A 19,663-nucleotide genomic window follows, 5' to 3' on the forward strand; every position below is an offset into this window, starting at 1 on the left:
GAATGCATTGTCAATTTTAGTTAGGAAAGAGGATAGGACATCTTTAAGGTGAGGTAGTATGGCAAACTATCATCCATATACCAAACTTAGAATGGTGGTTGAGGTTGTATGGAGAATAGGTGTGTTCTAGACGAGTACAAATCGGCTAAAGCAGGAGAAAAAAGACTCCCTATGTACCTAAAGACCCAACCAAATGCCAAAAATAAAAACAGTCTATGTACACATGAAACCTGTAATAATAACTGAAGTTTTACAAGAGGAACATTTGTACACAATATACAAATAAATGCATATCTTCCACAGTTGTGAAGAAATTTCAACTAGACCCCCTAGGTGGTAGATGTCTTTCATTGACCAGCAAAACACCACCACCCTATATTTCTGGAAGTGTGAATTGGGTACTGCCATGTCTCCTCCCCCCCCCTCTTCCCACATGCAATGAAGGTGATGGTCTTGATGGGCATGCACACATCGTTAACATTATTCATCATGTAAAGCAGTAAAACAGCTTTCTGCATGATAGCTGCTAGATATTGCATAAGATGCATCTGTTGGAGGCATCCTGATCAGATGACGAATAATTCTGTTGCTGCTGTTTACTTTGCTATGCCGTGCCTGGAGGGAGACCAAGTTAGCAGTATGCAGAGGGCACTGTCCAAGGCCACACTTGGACTGGAGTAAGTGTCCTAGTGCATGTGAGTAATGTACACAAGTCTCTCAAGCCCAGCCACATATCCCTGATCTTTATGTTTCATGAATCAGCAACTCTAACATGAAAGATACTCATATAAGTACTAGCATTTTAACTGTGGATATAAAAAAATCTACCACAAAAAATATGAAAAATACAACAAAATATAAGGGAAAAAATAATAAAAATATGGCAAAGCTCCCCCAAAAAAACACTTCCACACTGACACTGATTTCATCAACATTCAAAACATCAGTACAATCACTGATATATACCACCAGACATCAAAATCTGACCTTTCCCTGACAGAAACTGAATTGGTGGCATTCACAACCACAGCATATCTCAAACGTCCCAACTAAACCTTGCATGACATATTCCACAAGAAAGAAAAAAAAGGAACATGTGCTTTTGTAAAATCAAATATCCCTTGCCAAAAGCTGTTATTATTATTATCACGTAACACCTCCAGGGAGTCCAAAGATTCATTGAGAGAGAGGGCATCTACTCTACAACTCTTTGCCTCCACCAATCGCAACTACCTTCATCATCTACACCAACGCCATCTACTGCCAACCACCATCACCACTAGTATTTTCACAGACAATCACAAACATCCATGGCAGGATTCGAACCTGCAGCCTTTTGGCTGGAGAGTGGATATGCTAACCAGGCCGGCATCCAACCTCAAAATTCCTGTTTTTTGATTTGCTGAAGATTTCCTTATCTCACTTTATAGCCTTCATTTGCTGCCTTAACAGCTCCCCGTTTTGACTACTCATCACCAAAAATGGATTTCATACTAATTACCCAACTTGTGAGATTGATACAAACTGGCTTCGCTTCCCTAACTTCAAAGATCAAGCCAAAAGGGAAGCTGAATCATTTGCTATCATTCATGACCTATCACAAATAATTAATCAACCAACCAGAATGCCAGACAATTCTCATTATTCTTTCAAAACTCAGAACATTTTATTAAATAGTTCTTCCTCCAAATACACTGCCCCCCCCCGGGAACTGTGACCACAATCAGGGGCATGTGTGTCCGGCGCCTGTGTGCAAAACTTTAGTTGGCACCCCTATACCCAGTAGCACACCAGTAGTGTCCAGCACCTGTGTGCAAAACTTTAGTTGGCACCCCTATTTCCCCCCTCCAATAAAAAAATCACTTTAAAAAAAACGTTTTTTTTTTTTAAGTATTTCCTCCTCTTAGGCACCTGTGTGCATCGCACACATTACACATATGGTCGGCATGCCCCTGACCACAATCTTATTCTAGTCTCCTTCTCTTCAGTTCATCTTCCTCCCAGCCAATCTCAGCCTCATATCATATCCAAGTCTAGTTCTCAAAAAAAAAAGTGTTTCTCCAGTCCATGTTAAAAATGCAACATATGTTCAAATGGTGTAAATTAAAAACTTCAGCTTCTCATTCAACTTACACAACAGCCCAAAACTGTAAAAACTTTGTTGACATTCCAAAGCAAACTTTCTAAGAACAAAATGCAATAAACTTGTCTCTGCTCAACTAGCAGTCAAACCTAATCTCCTGCTAAAAATGTTGGGTGTAACCTCTGCTTTTTTCTTTTTTTTTTTTCCCAGCTCTCTTTCATCCTGATGGCATCATGGTAACCCCCATGTTTTGAACGACCAAAACAAATCACCTCTTGCACTACCACAAACTGCATGCCTCCTAATAATAAGCCTCCTGACCTAGACAGTATTCCTCTAGTTGTACTAATAATTTGTGTTCCAGAAATAACACATCCTGTATTGACTATATAAGCTATCATATTCAACTGGCATCTATTCAACAACATGGAAACAGGCTTCATTCAGTCTATACCTAAAAAAAGGAGACAAAGTCAGCCATCTAACTACTGTCCCATGGTTCTCACCCTCAGTACTTTCAAAATTGAAGGGTTATCACAACAACCAGCTTCTTTACCAGTTGGAGATTCATCAATTAATTAGCGACCATCAACATGAATTCTGCCATTCTTGTTCTACAGCTGACCTCTTCACTAATCTCACCGACCTTTGGACACAGGCCATGGAAAGATTTGGAGAAACCTATATTGTCGCTCTCAATATTTCAAAGGCATTAAATTGTGTCTGGCATGGATGCCTCCTGAACTCCTTGGAGGTGTCGAGTAATAATAATAATAATAAAATGATATTCCATTCAAAGGAGACTGTATGGCCAGATGCAGACTACTATCATGGTAACCCCCATGGTTTGAACGACCAAAACAAATCATCTCTTGCATACCACAAACTGCCTACTGCATGCATCTTAATAATAAGACTCCTGACCTAGATAGTATCCCTCTAGTTGTACTAATAATTTGTGTTTCAGAAATAACACATCATGTACTGCCTATATAAGCTATCATATTCAACTGGCATCTACCCAACAACATGGAAACAGGCTTCATTCAGTCTATACCTAAAAAAGGGAGACAAAGTCAGCCATCTAACTACTATCCCATGGCTCTCACCCTCAGTACTTTCAAAAGGAGGATATGGTTGGTTTTAATACAGCAAGCTCTCGATTAGTGCATCATTTTTTTTCGATACCCAAATTCGATTAGTGCGCCTATATACATCTTAAAAATAAACGTTACAGATTTTAAAAATTTTCGAACTATATATTTTTTATGGCTAACTATTTTAAAAAATCACTCGCCAGGATGAAATAATTTAGTTACTGATTTGAAACATTTTACACACTTATTTTTTAATGGTATACTGCACTATTTCCATGTACACTATGTTCTAAATTTACCGCCAAAATTTATGTCATCTGCTTTACATAGCATTTTGCTGATCGTATCTCGTGCAATTGTTTTCCTTACTTTTTATTTTAAATTATTTTCCTAACTTTTAATCATGAGTAAAAGAATTAGTGAGCAAAAAATAGAAGAGTGAAAATGATTCAAAAAGTAAACTGATTGGAAGAAAAACTTGAAATAATAAAGAAAAATGAACAAGGCGAGTCCAGAGCAAAGACAGGACAAGAACACAAAAATGGATGAATCAACTGCTAAATACAAAGAGAAAGGTAAGGCTGCTTCAAGTTAATCATGCATGCACTCGAAATCAAAGTATTATAATGACTGAATTAAAGAGACTTCTTTTTACATGGATCGAAGATTGTAACCAAAAACAGATCCAGTTAAACGCTGGCCTTATTAAATCAAAAGCATTGTCTCTTTGTAACCTGAAAAGAAAGGGCTATCAATGATGGAAAAGAAGAATTCCACGTTACTGTTGGGTGATTTGAGCGTTTCAAAAAGAGAAATATCCTACATAATGTTCTAATCACAGGCAAAACTGCAAGTGCAGATAAGGAGATATCCAGAGATTTTGAAGAAAATTGTGTAAGAAGGAGACTACTGTGATCAACAAATATTTAATATCGATGAAACCAGCCATTTTTTGGAAGCGAATGCCTTCCAGGACTTTTCTAGCCAAATCAGAGAAATCTCAGCCTGGTTATAAAGTTGCAAAGTCGAATGAAATTACTGATAGCAATATGCGAGCTGTTTGGAAGAACATTCTTGCACATTGTGCAAATGATTTTAGAGGCTTTTCAAATGAATCTAAGTTAATTAAATCTCATTCCGAGAAGTTGAGTGATTCTGACCTGCTAAATTTAGATGCACAGCGGGAAGATCCTGAAGAATATGAAGAAAATTTAATCACTGACAAGCCCAAAGAGGTTTCACAGAAACAGTTTGAAAATAGTTTTCGTACAATAGAAGTTTTTAAGCAGCAATGCTTAGTGGCTGACCCTGATGAAGAGAGAAGCAGTAAAATTTGCAGAAGAGACAATAGGGCCATACTGGTTGCATAAAAAAAAGAAACAGAATGCTTGCCAAACTATGTTAGCTCAATTCTTTGTTAAGAAGCAGAATAATAAATTTATATTCTGAATACAGAGCCTGAGTAGCTCAGTGGATGTGGCGTTTGCACACCATGGCGCATGGCCACACGAAGCAAGACTTGGTTTCAAGTTTAGTCAGCGACTAGAGGAAATTTTTCTAAGCCTTTTTTCAACTGGTTCTCGAGTTAATCCATCTCTGGCATGGGCAAGTGAATTTTTTCTCCCGGAAACTCGGGTTTTTCGTCCCATAAACTCAAGAAAATCGACCATAGAACCCACATTATTTTCAGACATCAAATACGAGCGTTAGGGACCACGAAATGGCGGCACATGTAGAGCCGTCTCTCTCGCTCTCTCTCTCTTCACTGCGTGCCGCTTAATTAGCGACAGCCTTGGGTCAGCTATCTCTGATTGAGTACCAGTGGAGATGAGATTGAACTGCCCACTCAATCTCCAAAAAGTTAGATAGGGCTAAAAATAGCCTCGCCTACTCCCTGTATATACAGGAATAAACAGGCGTTAGCTGATTTTTTTTTTTTTTCTGATATGTTTTATTGTCTTTCGGCTTCATGGTTTTCCTTTAACTAGGCCCTGAGACATACCCTAATTCTTTTATAAAAAAAAAATAAGGGTCAAAAAAGAAATCTGAGGAACAAATTATACATTTTCTCATAGGTTGTTATATTCGATTAGTACGTTTTTGATTAATGTGCCTGTTTTAAAGAACGCATTAGGCGCATTAATCAAGAGATTGCTGTTATATGCTAAAACATGAGTAGTAGTAGACCAGATGGTTATGGAAGTGCCATGTGACATTGCACTGTTGCAGGATGATGCTCTGTCAAATGACAATTATGGAGATCCTTGATTAAAGACGTACTGACAAAGAAAGTACGCTCATGGAGATGCGATTGTTAGGTAACCATTCATAACATCACTTATGATGTTACAAAGCAGAAGTGTTGGTAATGATGATACAATGATAGAAAATATCTGATCAAGAAGTTCATAAAGCTAAGTAGGAAAAAAAAATCACAACAAATTTGCTATTAAAGTTTGTGCTACATTATGGAACCATGCTTTCACTGACAATGGAAGTCCATATAAGCCACTGAGATCTCAGTTCGTAAATGCAATGATACCAACCAAATCTAAATAGAAACAATGGACTTTAATTATCCCTCTTATGGAAAATTAAATATAAATTTAATTATATTATTATTATTATTATTAAATCATATTAAAATTATTTTTACTAGAACTTTATTAGTGTATCTTAGATTTTTCCTACGACATAACACTTCACAAATCCTGAAATTTTCACGGAACACCTTGGTTATTTTGTAATGTACTAATAATTAATTATTATTTATTAATAATTGTTAATTATTAAACATTACAATATTAATAATTAATTATGGCATAATCATAAAGAGTATTAGTACACTTATGTATACGGTGTGACATGAATGACAAATATAAAATTACATTTAAATCAGTTATCAATCACTAGGCTAATGAAATCTTGTAGCATATTGTAGTTTCCTCAGGCCAACATCATTAAACTAATTTGTGCTGATTTTCATTGACATATCCCATTCTGATCACCAAAAATTTATAATAATATTATAAGTACTTTTTTTTTTTTTTTTTTTTTTTTTTTTTTTTTTAATAAGTACTTATGAGTGGATGCAGACTTTTTCTCCTGTGTGCTGGTAGTTTTCCCCCTCCTTTTGTACATCCTGGAGGTGGATGAATCACTATCTGTTGCATCACAAACACCTTCAATAAGAGATTTCTTAACACCAAAATTAAACAAAGTCCCTTGTCTCTTATTCATATTAAAATTTAAATCTGTAGGCCTATTACTTTTAAAAAATCACGGCACTACGGTTTCAAAACAAGCACTTTCACCCTACAATACGAATTTGCGAAGAAAGTATTCAGTATTACTAGATTTCAGAACCGGATCTCACCTTGATCTTCAATTTCAGTGGAAAAATTTTCTTTATGAACGGTCACTAACATTTGCAACACAGATGTTATTTTGTTCAGTTTTGAGAACGGAGGATAAGCTGCCCATTGTTGTAATCGGCTTGGAGGCAATTTTTATGACTGGTCATAAACAGCGGTATTCCCTTACTCGAATTACTTCCATGTTTAAAAATACACGGCTTGGTCACTGACATCACGGAACACTTATTCGCTTTCCAGAGAACACAACCCTGCACTATATCATGTACATGTAGTTTGCACATCATTGTTAAAGATGCCCTTGATAATAGGGCAAAATTTTATATAAATAAAAAATATGATAGATGGAAAGATTTGTACAATGCTGATGAACTGCAATTAAATGGATTCAGAATAAGTAGCAAAGATGTCTCTATTCTAGAAGAGCTTTGTTCACAGCGTATGGAAGTGTAGTCAGAAATTAGGGAAGATGCAGACGAGTATACGTGAAGGCACCTATGAAGTGAATGAGTGTATGAATGAATGAACAAAAAATGCAGAATCTAGTCTCTCAGGCAACAATGTCAATTGGGATAGTCAATGCAGGATGTAAAGGTAGTTGGAGGCCTAAGGGATGCTAAAGTTTCCATATATTAATGCTAGAAGCATCAAGAATAAAAGAGAGAAGTTTTTGGCATCGGTTATTGCAACCGTGCCAAACGTTATAGGCATTAGTGAGATCTGCCTAACAGTAAATGATGTAGTTTGAAGGGATATATTCAGCTGTTTGCTGATGATGCAAAGTTGGAGGTATAGTTAATCAAATTGATGTAGAAAGCTTGCAGGATGATTTAAAAATAGGCTGACAGTATGGACAAAACATAATGGATGTCAATTTAATGCGGAAAAGTGTATGATTAAGCATGTTAGGATGCAAAGATTACAACATGTGTAAAACATCGAGGAAAATGTACTCCAGGGATTTGAGGATAATAGTAGATGGAGAGTTAAATTTAGAGGGAATATTACTAAAGTAGCCAGGTGGCTTATAGGATTACTTGGTTATTGAAGAACACACTAGCAAGTATAGATAAGGGAGTTATCATTTCTCTTTATAAATACTTGATATGACCATATCTGGATTACGGCAATCAGGTCTGGTTATCTAGTTTTCTTGGGGATGAGGAAGTAGTGAAGAGGATCCAGAGGTGAGTGGTCTGGGTAATGCTTTCTATGAGGATAGATTGAGGGTTTGTGGATTGCAAAAGTTGGTAAAAAAAAATGGGAGGTGCTATGATAGGAACATTTAAGTTACTTAAAAGGATTTTATAAGATTGATGCAGGGGAAATGTTTGAGCACTTGACTAGAAGGAGTAGAACAAGAGGGCATCGCTGGAAGTTGCTTAAAAGTTTAGTTAGCAAGGGTGTGAGGACTCAATTTTTTTCACTTGAAGAGTAGTGAATGAATGGAATGTGTTGCCTGAGTCCATTTTTTTTTTTCATAATAAGCATGATGCCTTTTGACTACTGTATATGGAAATAAAGACTTCAAGCTTGGTATCACTTCTGGGTCTGGCTCCCACTAATGAGACCTCAATGAAGGTTGAAACCGGTCATAGTAGTGTCCCTCCCTTCCCATAATGCATAGCATTATACATGTCCATAAGGATAAATGCATTGTATTATGGGATACTAAGGCAGTTGATGTAAAGTCATTAGCCTCTATATATAAGTAGCCCGGTTGTGAAGTGACTTCATGCATAAACCTTGTTTGGTTACACTTCGATAAAAGATGAAGCCAAGAATATAATTTCTTGGCATTAATTGAATGTGTGTGCTTTGTTAATGAACTTGATCGTTTTTTAAATTGTTTTGACTATAAACTGAAGACACCAAGAAATTATATTCTTGGTTTAATTCTTTATTCGAGAATATAATTTTTTGGCATCTTTAATTTATAATCTGTTAATGGCCTCAAGGAAAGGTACAATAGATATTGAATTGACAGTTTGGGTCTCCCACGATGAGTTATAGACTCTATCGAGGTGCCCATGCAATAATAATAATATATAAGTAAAGTAAATCCATCTTATGTTATTTATTAAGAATAGTATTAATAGGAAAGAGTAGGAGAGTTTAAATGTGTGAACATGGATGATACAGTTTTAAAAAATTAAATTTCTATTATATTAATTCCCAATGTGTGCTTTAAAAAAATCATTTATATCTTTAATGTAAATATAATAATTCAACAGTTCCATTCTTTCACCACCTACCAGACACTATATCTGGAACAATCACACATCATTAAAGTTTTAATTAATAACTTAATTCAGAATCAATAAGGTTTTCTCAGTTTTGACATTTTTTTTTTTTTTTTTATGTATAACATCACATGGCTCTCTCAGTTTCAAATCAGTCCAGTGTTTGCATTGTACTTTATATTCAACTACCATTTGCCACTAATGATAGTCTGTAATTTTTCAGGTCAAAATATGTGACCTTTGAATAAATATTTCTCACTCCTTTCATTGTGTTTTCATGTGAATTGAAGAAATTATTAGACAGTGTCAATGCTGTGGCTCTTTGGAGATATCTGAACAAGCTGGAAAGGCAGGAAAATGAATGGGAATATCAATTTAACATTGCAGAGCGTAATGACCTGAACTTTGGGTCCACAGATGAGAGGCTACATATTCTATTTGTGGAACTAACTATACTAGGGGAAGGGAGAAGTCATGGAATCCTGCAGTGATGGTGTACAGAAATTTGAAATTCAAGGAACACGTTATAAAGATCGGCCGAGATAATGTGGTATCTGTTCTATTTTATAATGTTCTGATCAGATCACATCTGGATCAATATGCTTATATCTGATCATCAGTTTTTGCAGGGGATACAGGTGATGGCTGATAAAAATGATTTGAAAACTGTAGAATATTAGGTAAGAGGGGAGTCTGGAAGAATATGGGTGAGAGAAGAAATATGAGTGAGACATTTGAAGAGGTATTTACCTGACAAATACAGAAGAAATTTTTCAAATGGTGGAACCAGAAGAAGGAACAAGGTCAAGGGACTAGCCATGAAGTTGTGCAAAGGAATAATGAATAAGATAGTGAGAAGTTATTTTATGTGTAAAATTTCCTTTCTAGAACTTTGAATTTTGTTTTATTTACTGGATTCCCATACCAAAAGTCTTAGACCAACATATAGTACAATAGTACCATGGGCAGACTAAGGATTTTTATTTATTGCTTATTTTATTTATTTTTACATAATCCAGAAACTCCACTCTAAGCACCAATCATGGAATGTTGCAGGTCTCCAAACAAGTGTTGCAGACAAACAAATTCATATCTCACCTAAAAACAATCCCAAACATCCATGTCCACTACTGAATTCAAACCCAGAGCCTGGTGGTTGGAGAGTAGGTATATTAACTATGCGGCCAACCAAACTAGCAAATGAATGAATTTAAGATTCAGGTCTGAGCAGAACTTTAATGATGAGTATGAACTCTATACAGGCTTGTCGTAATAGTACTGCAATCAAAATCTCCCTTGATGAGCCTGTCAGGAGATTTGCATAATAATAATAAATTTTGATCATTTTAAAAATGTTTAGGCACTTTAATTTCCATAGCTTTCTGTTAAGTCTATTTGAACATTCACTTAACTTTTTTTTTTGTGCCTTATTCAAAAATCAATAGAGAGGTATTATAAACTAAGTTAAAACCATGAAATCGAACTCATCAGGGTTTGAGTGTAATACAAGTGAACTTCAGCAGAATTTAAATAGATGTGATGGCCTTCAGTTATCTACTTGATGGGAAATATTGTTTCAATCTTCTGTAAATTCCTAATTACTGTATTATTATAATTATATATATATACTAGGGAGGCTCTAGCACCTAAGGCACCCCCCCCCCCGAGTTCTGGGCTGGTAAGCAGGCAAGACAAAAAACATTTCAAATTTTGGCTTATCTTTTTATATACAGAGTGTTCCAAAATTCACGCAAGATTTAAATTTAGTGCCATTTGTGCGGTAAAGCGTTGCCAATGAGAAAAAAAAGACACCATGACAGCTGACAGTTCAGGGTTATTAAAAATGACCACACACAGCGAAGAGAGTTCGTTGAATGGATTATGGAACAACAACAAGTGGATGCTTATTTTTCGAACAAAATCATCTTCAGCGATGAGGCTCATTTTCATCTTGATGACTTCGTTAATCGACAAAATTGTCGCATTTGAGGTTCAGAAAATCCACGAGTGATTGTTGAGAAACAAATGCATCCACAACGTGTCACTGTTTTGCACGGATTTTGGACTGAAGGCATCATCGGTCCATTCTTCTTCGAAAATGCGGCTGGTAAGGCAATAACAGTTAATGGTGCTCACTATTGCGACATGATAATCCAGAAGAAAGAACGTCTTGTGCCTAAATTGCAAGATATGGATGTGGACGACGTGGTTTCAACAAGACGGTGCCACATGCCATACAGCCCAAGAAACAATTCAATTACTGCACGAGTCATTTCCTGGTCATATAATTTCCCGTTTTGGTGATCAGAATTGGCCGCCCAGATCATGTGACTTAATGCTGTTGGACTTTTTTCTTTGGGGTTTTTTGAAGTCTAAGGTTTATGCCAACAAGCCCACAACCACCCACACCTTGAAGGAGGAAATTGAGCACTGTATCAACGAAATTCAGCCATATTTATGCAAAACGGTCATGGAAAATTTTGACAAAAGAGTACATATGTGCCAGCAAAGCCGTGGAGGCCATTTACCCAATATGCTATCCCATGTATAACCCTATACTGTATACTTTATGAATCAATAAGAAATTACAATTTTTAATTAAAAACCTGTGTTTTCTATCAAAATTACTTCTTGCATGAATTTTGGGACACCCTGTATATAGAATAGATATATATATATATTTACATACATCAGCTTATGTACATATTCTGAAACAAGAAATTAAAATACACTGTTTACCTGTAACAATTCTTTGAAAAATGGATTAAGTGTAACAGCACCTATATACAGGGTGGTCCGCAAATTTCCAAATAAGTGTCTAATTAGACAGCAGGATATGAGTTTCTTTATTAGAGGAAATCATTACACATTTAAAACTATCAAGAATTTATTAAAATAAAGAAATAAAAAAGGGCATTACTTTTTAGACCTTTATTTCTATTTCTTCTTTATTTCACAAATTATTATGATTTTTTTTTTTTTTTGTAGATATGAACATTCTGCTGCATAAAGGAATGCATTAAATATTAGACAGCAGCATATGAGTTTCTTTATTAGAGGAAATCGTTACACATTTAAAAGAAAACTATCAAGAATTTATTAAAAAATAGAAATACAAAAGGGCATTACTTTTTAGAACACCCTGTATATTCAATCCAATATTACTACTAACATAAAAACCTACATTTAAAGAAATGAATCTGAGTCTCAGCTACAAAAAAACATTGCAGCAAAATTTGTATGATTTATGAAAAGGAAATACAGAAAGGCTGGAAACAATATTGTACTGATGAATTATGATCTTCTTCAATTTATGTGAAAGATGAATTTCACTGCCTGGTGTGAGACCACCACCCAACTTATTAGAGGCCTGAAGTGGTTGACAAAGTTTCATGCTTGGTCTCTAGTGCAGGGTTTCTGGACTATGTAAAAATAATTTTTTAAAAAATTACAAAAAAAAATGTATAAAAATTAATAAAAATGAAAAAAAAAATCCTCAGCCCACCCACGGTATAAGTGCACTATAGGTTTAGTAATAACTTTACGTGGGTGGTAACCACATGAAAAAAATAATAATAAAAAGCAAAGGGCGTCATTCTACATGAGGTGATTTCTTAATTGAAATGCACATAAATGTATAAATTTTCAAGAAAACAAAACTTTGCACTATCATTTAGATTGTAACTATTATATTAGCTACTAACAGTACAGAAACAATAATAGAAGTTATAGAGAAACTATATGTAATTACTGACTAAGGGTTTGAAACCCACTTAAGGCTAAAGTGTGGCCACTACTATATGTCACGATTTCACACAACTTTGGCAAAGTTGTGTGAAACTTTTTTTCGGATAAGCTGACACAAGGAAATTACTGAGTTACCAAATTGAAATTAAATAGTGCTTTTTTAAATGGCAGTGTCCCTTACTTACTGGAAACTAGAAGTGGCATAAAACCATGTCTAATCACCAAAAACAATATTTTCTTTATCAAACATCCACACACAGAACTGGTGTACCTCAGGTTGTCAACGATTCATGATATATTTATTTTATTTATTATGTGTGATGCATAAGCCAGCTATTGACTTATGTAATAACTGACTCTATAATCATTTAACATTTCAGTTTAAATAACTCCTTTGATCGTTTTGGAAATATCTTCATGAAACGAAAAGCTTTAATTGACGAGTGCTTTGCAATAGAAAAGTCATTATTATGACAACACTTTTAATCTTTTTTAAGCATTTACTAAATGTTTAAACTTCAGAAATAGATCTGGTATGTAAAGATATCTTTCTCAACCCACACACACAAACGGAGGAATATACAAGTTTACATACATTACAGGTCACATTAAATACTAAGCGCCATTTTATTAATTATTCATAATTGTCAAAAGAACAATCTTAAAAAAAAAGTATGGAATTATAACCACTCGACCGATTATTGATAATATGAATAATACAAACTTTCAGTAAAGCCAGACCCCACATACCTGATGAAGGGCTGTTAAACCATCTACATTAGCGGTATTTATATCTGCTCCTTTCCCAAGCAGACGCTCAACTTCATCAGTATCACCAGAAGCACAGGCAGCTAAAAACACACAACCCTCACTAAATTTTATTTTTTGACTTTTGTCATCTGGCAATTCCGCTGAGACTTTGTTTGTATCCGATTCCTGCCATCGTTTTAACTGTTCGGCTCTCTTAAAAAGAGCGCTATTCGTTCGACTTTCAATAGGCATATAGTATTTTTTTAAAAACCACTCAATTCCTTCCGTAGGAACGACACACTGTCACCTAAGAACATTACATATCTGATACGTATAGATGGCAGCAGGCAATAACACAAAATAAACACGCTAGATGGCTCTGCTGAATGAAATTTAAAATGGCAGATATAACAACACGTAAGAACGCCGGTATACTGCACCCTTCGACTGGAAAATGCCTGAGTTCGATTCCCGTTGTCACAAGAAAAATCTTTATATGCGTTTTTTGAGTTGAACGTGAGATAGCCAATTTCATACGCAAGTAGCAAGGTTTTCCTAGGGAAACTCGAATTTTCTATACCGCTTACAAACGGATCGGCCATGAGAACACACGCAATTGCAGACAAAGTTGTTGTTGGTGGTGGTGTTGGGAGATAGACGGTTGGTAGTAGTTGTGTCGAATGAGAGAATTGGACAGGACTAGGAATTGGACTAAGAAGCATCACATAATGATAATAATATCAATACGTGTGCTAAAGGAATGCTCAGTCGAACAGGCTAGGCGCCTTTGATATGTTTGTATAATTTGTGTCTTTAATCACGAAAGAATTCCACAGATATGGAAATCCTTATAATAATCACATTGCATAAGGGTGGTGCAAACACTGATGTCGCTAACTATAGACCAGTATATCAGTATCTCTCGAGTGACTGTAAATATTTTAGAGAGGTTGATAAGAACTGCCATAGAAAAATTATTATTAGTAATAGTATTATATTGGTGAAGATTGAACTGCACACCCAGTCTCCAAAAGCTAGATAGAGTTTAAAGGCCTCGCCTACTCCCTATAAGGGAATCAAAAGCTGTTAGCTTATTATTATTTCTTTAAGTTAAGGGATATTACATCCCATATCGTTTCTTAGCCGAATAAGAAACTCAAAGAGTTTCATGCCGAATATAGTAAAAACTGTATAAAATTCGGCGATTCCAAGCGTAAGCAAATACCTGGATAGTGCAGCAACTGACCCTAAAAGTAGTGCAAGCTGAGGCAACTCATGTCTAAGGTGGAGCAAGCTCCGATCACTATTATTGATGTTTGCCCATAATGTGAACTTAGCTCCTAGGAGCTGTATTTCTGTTCTACATTATGAGAGAAGGTCACCACCCAGACCGGTTTCAACCTTTATTGAGGTCTCATCAGTGAGTAGGTAGACCTAGTTAATATCAAGTTTGTAGCGAACAGAACTTACAACCGATATGGGATGTAATATCCCTTAACTTAAACAAGTCATGTGTCGCCGAATTGAAGCCTTGGCTCTTCATATATCTATTATTATTTGTGTTATTATAAAACATGAACTGTGGAAGCTACACCAACACAATTAAAATAACATTGTATTATTACTATTATTATATTAGTAATTATGTAAATTTTCATGTAGTACTATCATATCCTGTACACCCCTTGAGGGTAAATGTCAGGAATTTGATTACGATTATTATTATTATACAAGGCGCCATATTATCATGTATGGGTTTTTTGTTCAACATATACATTAACGACGTTCACAACCTGGCCACATGAAGTAAAGACATGCGCTACTAGCAGTCCACAAACACATCAATACCGCTATTTTCAAAGCAAAACAAGACCTAAACGAAATGACAACCTACTTCTACCAAAACTCAATTATAAGAAAGAATTAAGCAGGAATATAATTTCTTGGCAAGTTTAATTTAATGTATAATATCATGATGAGATGCCAAAACAGATAATATCCTGTGGATCATGATGATCACATGACTTCATAACTTCTGAATAGAGAAGAATGTAGTGTCTGTATGTCTTACTCATTGTGTTCTAGAAAACCTTGCAGATGTTTGATGAGATTGAGAGTTGGTGAATTTTCTAGTCAAGCTTATTATTATCACATGATCATCTTAAGACTCACCTTAAGCCCACTATATCACAATGCTTATGATAACTTTAATAAATATAGTTTAATCCTAGATCCAAGTGTAAGCACACAAAGTTTGCACCACAAAGTGCACATGTCTGCAAGGAGATGTGCTTTACATTATGGGAGATACTGAAACAAGGAATAATGAGAGCTTGGTCCACATTTACTCCGAGTTTCCTCAGTCCTGAAGATACGTTAGGTGCAAACTTTTGTTTGCTTACACTGGGATAGGGGATTAAACTAAATTTATTATAATCTAATCAAGTGGGAAAAAACCTCCAACATCTTTCCCTAAATCCAGAGTAATTTAATAATACTAACGTGGTACACCTTTTGGCAACTCGTGTAGGTAAATATGACTTCTCCATTGCTTCTGCCTTAATATTACCAATTATTAATAATAATTAATAATAATAATAATAATAATAATAATGAATAGCAACAAAATGCAGATGTTATTTATAAATAATCCGAGAATCATGTGCCCTGCACCATTATCGCTGCACTCTCACACATACCACTGAATTAACCAGGAGCGGCTCGTGCATAGGCACTGCAGAACTGCAACACCCCTAATTTTTCTCTATATATAAATATATTTATTAATTTATTTATATTTGCTTGTAATATTTAATTTTTTTCATCAACAATCCTATACAATTCTCTTGTTTTGTATAAAAAATAATAAAAATCCATCTTGTAGCACTTAGGAGGGCGAAGGACGCTAGCAGCACTGTGTTTACCACAATGTCATATTGCTAGTATTTGCTACGCGCGCAAGCATATGCACGTTACAGTGAGATGCGAGCTATTAGCGTAATGCGGCACTGTCCTTCGCGCAGTTCCACTGTTGTTTATATGCAGTTTGTGCCAGTAGTAGAGTGATCATAGTACTTATCGTGTTTACTCTATCTCTTTAAATATTTGGACATTACAATTAATGACATAACATTTGTTATTGTTTTTATTTTAGAACATTATTAGGGTTATGATAATGGATTTTATTTTTAAGCAATTTTGAATTATACTAAACTGTATAATTTTATCGAAAATAAACAATATTTTCTCATGAAACAAAACAAGAAGGATATATTTTATTTTTAAGTAATTGTGAATTATACCAAACTGTATAATTTTATCAATAATAAATAATAGTTTTTTCATGTTTAATTTTTTTTTAAATTTTTACCATAATTTTGATATTTTATCCAAACACGTATTCACTGTACTTACAGTGTATATGTATATTTCGAAAGTTGCAGCACCCCCACGATTTCAAGCAGCGAGCCGACACTAGAATTAACAACAAAAAATAGCTGCTTGTCTCGATATCATATCCGTAATACAGGCAAAATACCTTGGCCTTTACATAGATTGCTAATGTCAATGGACAAAACATATAGGAAACCTACATACTCAACTCTGCAACACTGGAAGAACTTTTAAGAACTATTACACTTTTTTTATATATAATCTTTGTCAAGTAGCTTTATTTTATCCTCCTACATGTTTCGCCAATTTTTTCTATTGGCATCTTCAGGGAATACAAACTAGTAAGCTAAAATGAAGGTTACAGACTAGGTTATAACTGATGGTTCTAATGCATACAAAAAATTGGTATTGTGCGTGTCTCGATAACGTGATTTACTCGTTATGGTTCATGACGTAATTGTTATGAAAGTTCATTTCTTTGATGTTTAATGATCTGATAAAAGTTTTCCAAATTTCTGGTAAAATTAGACCTTGTTTCTTGTTTAGGTTTTCAGTTTTACGGGCGACTGTAGCTGCTTCTTTAAAGGTTCTTGAATGGTAGTTATCTTCTATGTATGGCATAAGGCTCTTATCCCACTCAATGTGATGGTTAGTAGAGGCAAAGTGGCATGAAAGGCCTGAAATGTCTTGTCTGGTATTTCTGACATCTCCTATGTGTTCCTTCTTTCTCGTTTCAAAGCTTCTAGAGGTCTGACCTACGTAACTAATACCACATGAGCAAGGTATATTATATACTCCGGAGTACCAAAACATTTAATCACAACAAAAAGACACAAATTGCTAAATTCAATATGCTTTATGATAATCATAGCATCTGCAAACCGTCTCTACCAGATAACCAAGTGATAATTAACCTATCTAAACATGTTTTAAGTAAACCTGAGATCTCTATCCTCAAAAAAAAAAAAGGATTCAATTTTGCTTTAAAACCCACTGTCATTCCTAAAATAGAGTTCATCTGCAACTTAGAAAAAGCCTTCTCATTACTACCACTTCCAATAGCTAATGACTTACGATTAAAAAGCAGCATAATCCTTTCAGCTCCGTCAAGATCTCCTAACACCAACTCTAACCAAATGGAAAGAAGAACGCTTCTCAAATTAAGGAATAATAAAGATATCATCATACTCAAAGCCGACAAAGGGAATAATACAGTTATATTAAATACTTCAGATTATGAAGAAAAAATTAAAAATCTATTATCTGACAGGTCTGTATATGAAGTTCTCAGTAGAGATCCTACCACAAAAAACTATAATGACACCAATGAATTATTACGTGGAATGAATGACTGGCCTATAGAAATTATAAAAAAACTAAAATCAATGCACCCACTAACCCTAGATTGTGTGGCTTTCCAAAAATTCATAAAGAAGGTATACCGTTACGTCCAATAGTTGATGGAATCTATTCTCCCACTTACCAACTGTCCAAGTATCTTGCGAAGTTTTTACAACAACACATTCACGTCTCGGATAATTATATTAAAAACTCAAAACATTTTATAGATATAATAAAAAAAACATCCCTATTTTTGAAGAGGATATACTAGCAAGCCTGGACATTACATCTCTGTTTACTAACATTCCAGTGGTTGAAGTCATCAACATCTTAGACAACTTGTTCCCAAGAAACATCACTACTTTGTTCAATCACTGTTTAACTTCTAACTATTTTATTTGGCAAAAAACGATCTACAAACAACTCACTGGATTAGCTATGGGTATCCCTCTCTCACCCACTTGTGCTGACTTATTCATGGAAGATCTAGAGGAAAAAAATCTTAACCCAGATCATTCCAAAACCGAAAATTTGGTACAGATATGTAGATGACATCTTTATCATTTGGGATCATACGAAAGAAGAACTAATGAATTACCTCAACCAAATCAATAGTTTCCACAATACCATCAAATTCACATTAGAAATGGAAAAAGATAAAAAAAAACTGCCATTCCTTGACATTTTGATAAAGAAACAAACCAATAATAGTATCAACCTATCTGTATACAGAAAACCTACAAATACTGGAAGTTAGCTCCATTTCAACTCAGCTCATCACATAGCTCAGAAACTTAGCATTATCCATAGTCTCAAGAAAAGAGCTATACAGTCTCAAGAAAAGAGCTATACAGTCTCAAGAAAAGAGCTTATACGACAGACAAGGATGACCTACTAACGGAATTAACCACAATATCCAGAGAACTTTCTTTAAATGGTTACCCAAAAAGACTCTACAACAAGATTCTCTTTACTGATATACCACATCAACAACGTGATGACGTCCAATACATCAGTACAATTACGATTCCTTTTGTCAGCAACCTTTCCAAAAAATTAGCTAACCTCTTAAAACCACGTAAGATCAGAATGGCATTCAAACCAATCAACACTATTCGGAAATTTTTCAGATCACCAAAAGATCCTCACCCATTCTACAAGTACTCTGGAGTATATAATATATCTTGCTCATGTGGTATTAGTTACGTAGGTCAGACCTCTAGAAGCTTTGAAAAGAGAAAAAAAGAACACATAGGATATGTCAGAAATAACAGACAAGACATTTCAGGCCTTTCATGTCACTTTGCCTCTACTAATCGTCACATTGAGTGGGATAAGAGCCTTATGCCATACATAGAAGATAACTACCATTCAAGAACCTCTAAATACCAGAAATTTGGAAAACTTTTATGAGATCATTAAACATCAAAGAAATGAACTTTCATAACAATTACGTCATGAACCATAACGAATAAATCACGTTAACGAAACACGCACATTGTCATGCACAATACCAATTTTTTGTATGAATTAGAACCATCAGTTAAAACCTAGTCTGTAACCTTCATTTTAGCTTACTAGTTTGTATTCCCTGAAGATGCCAATAGAAAAAATTGGCGAAACATGTAGGAGAAT

At 34.9% G+C, this 19,663-nt stretch overlaps 1 protein-coding gene across 2 annotated transcripts in view; it reads right to left on the reverse strand.

Annotated features, from left to right (window-relative positions):
- LOC150097869 (uncharacterized) overlaps positions 1-13,592 on the reverse strand; it is a 622,248-nt gene extending 608,656 nt beyond the window's left edge. For both annotated transcript variants that reach the window (XM_090405962.1, XM_090405961.1), the window contains exon 1: positions 13,295-13,592. In XM_090405962.1, coding sequence (XP_090262088.1) covers positions 13,295-13,546 — 252 coding nt within the window. In that variant the 5' untranslated portion in view covers positions 13,547-13,592. The remainder of the gene's footprint in view (positions 1-13,294) is intronic.
- Between the last annotated feature and the right edge of the window lie 6,071 nt (positions 13,593-19,663).

This window comes from Typopeltis vanoorti, chromosome 16, assembly GCF_054136105.1.
Source record: "Typopeltis vanoorti isolate ZY-2024b chromosome 16, IOZ_Tvanoo_1.0, whole genome shotgun sequence".
NCBI lineage: Eukaryota > Metazoa > Arthropoda > Arachnida > Uropygi > Thelyphonidae > Typopeltis > Typopeltis vanoorti.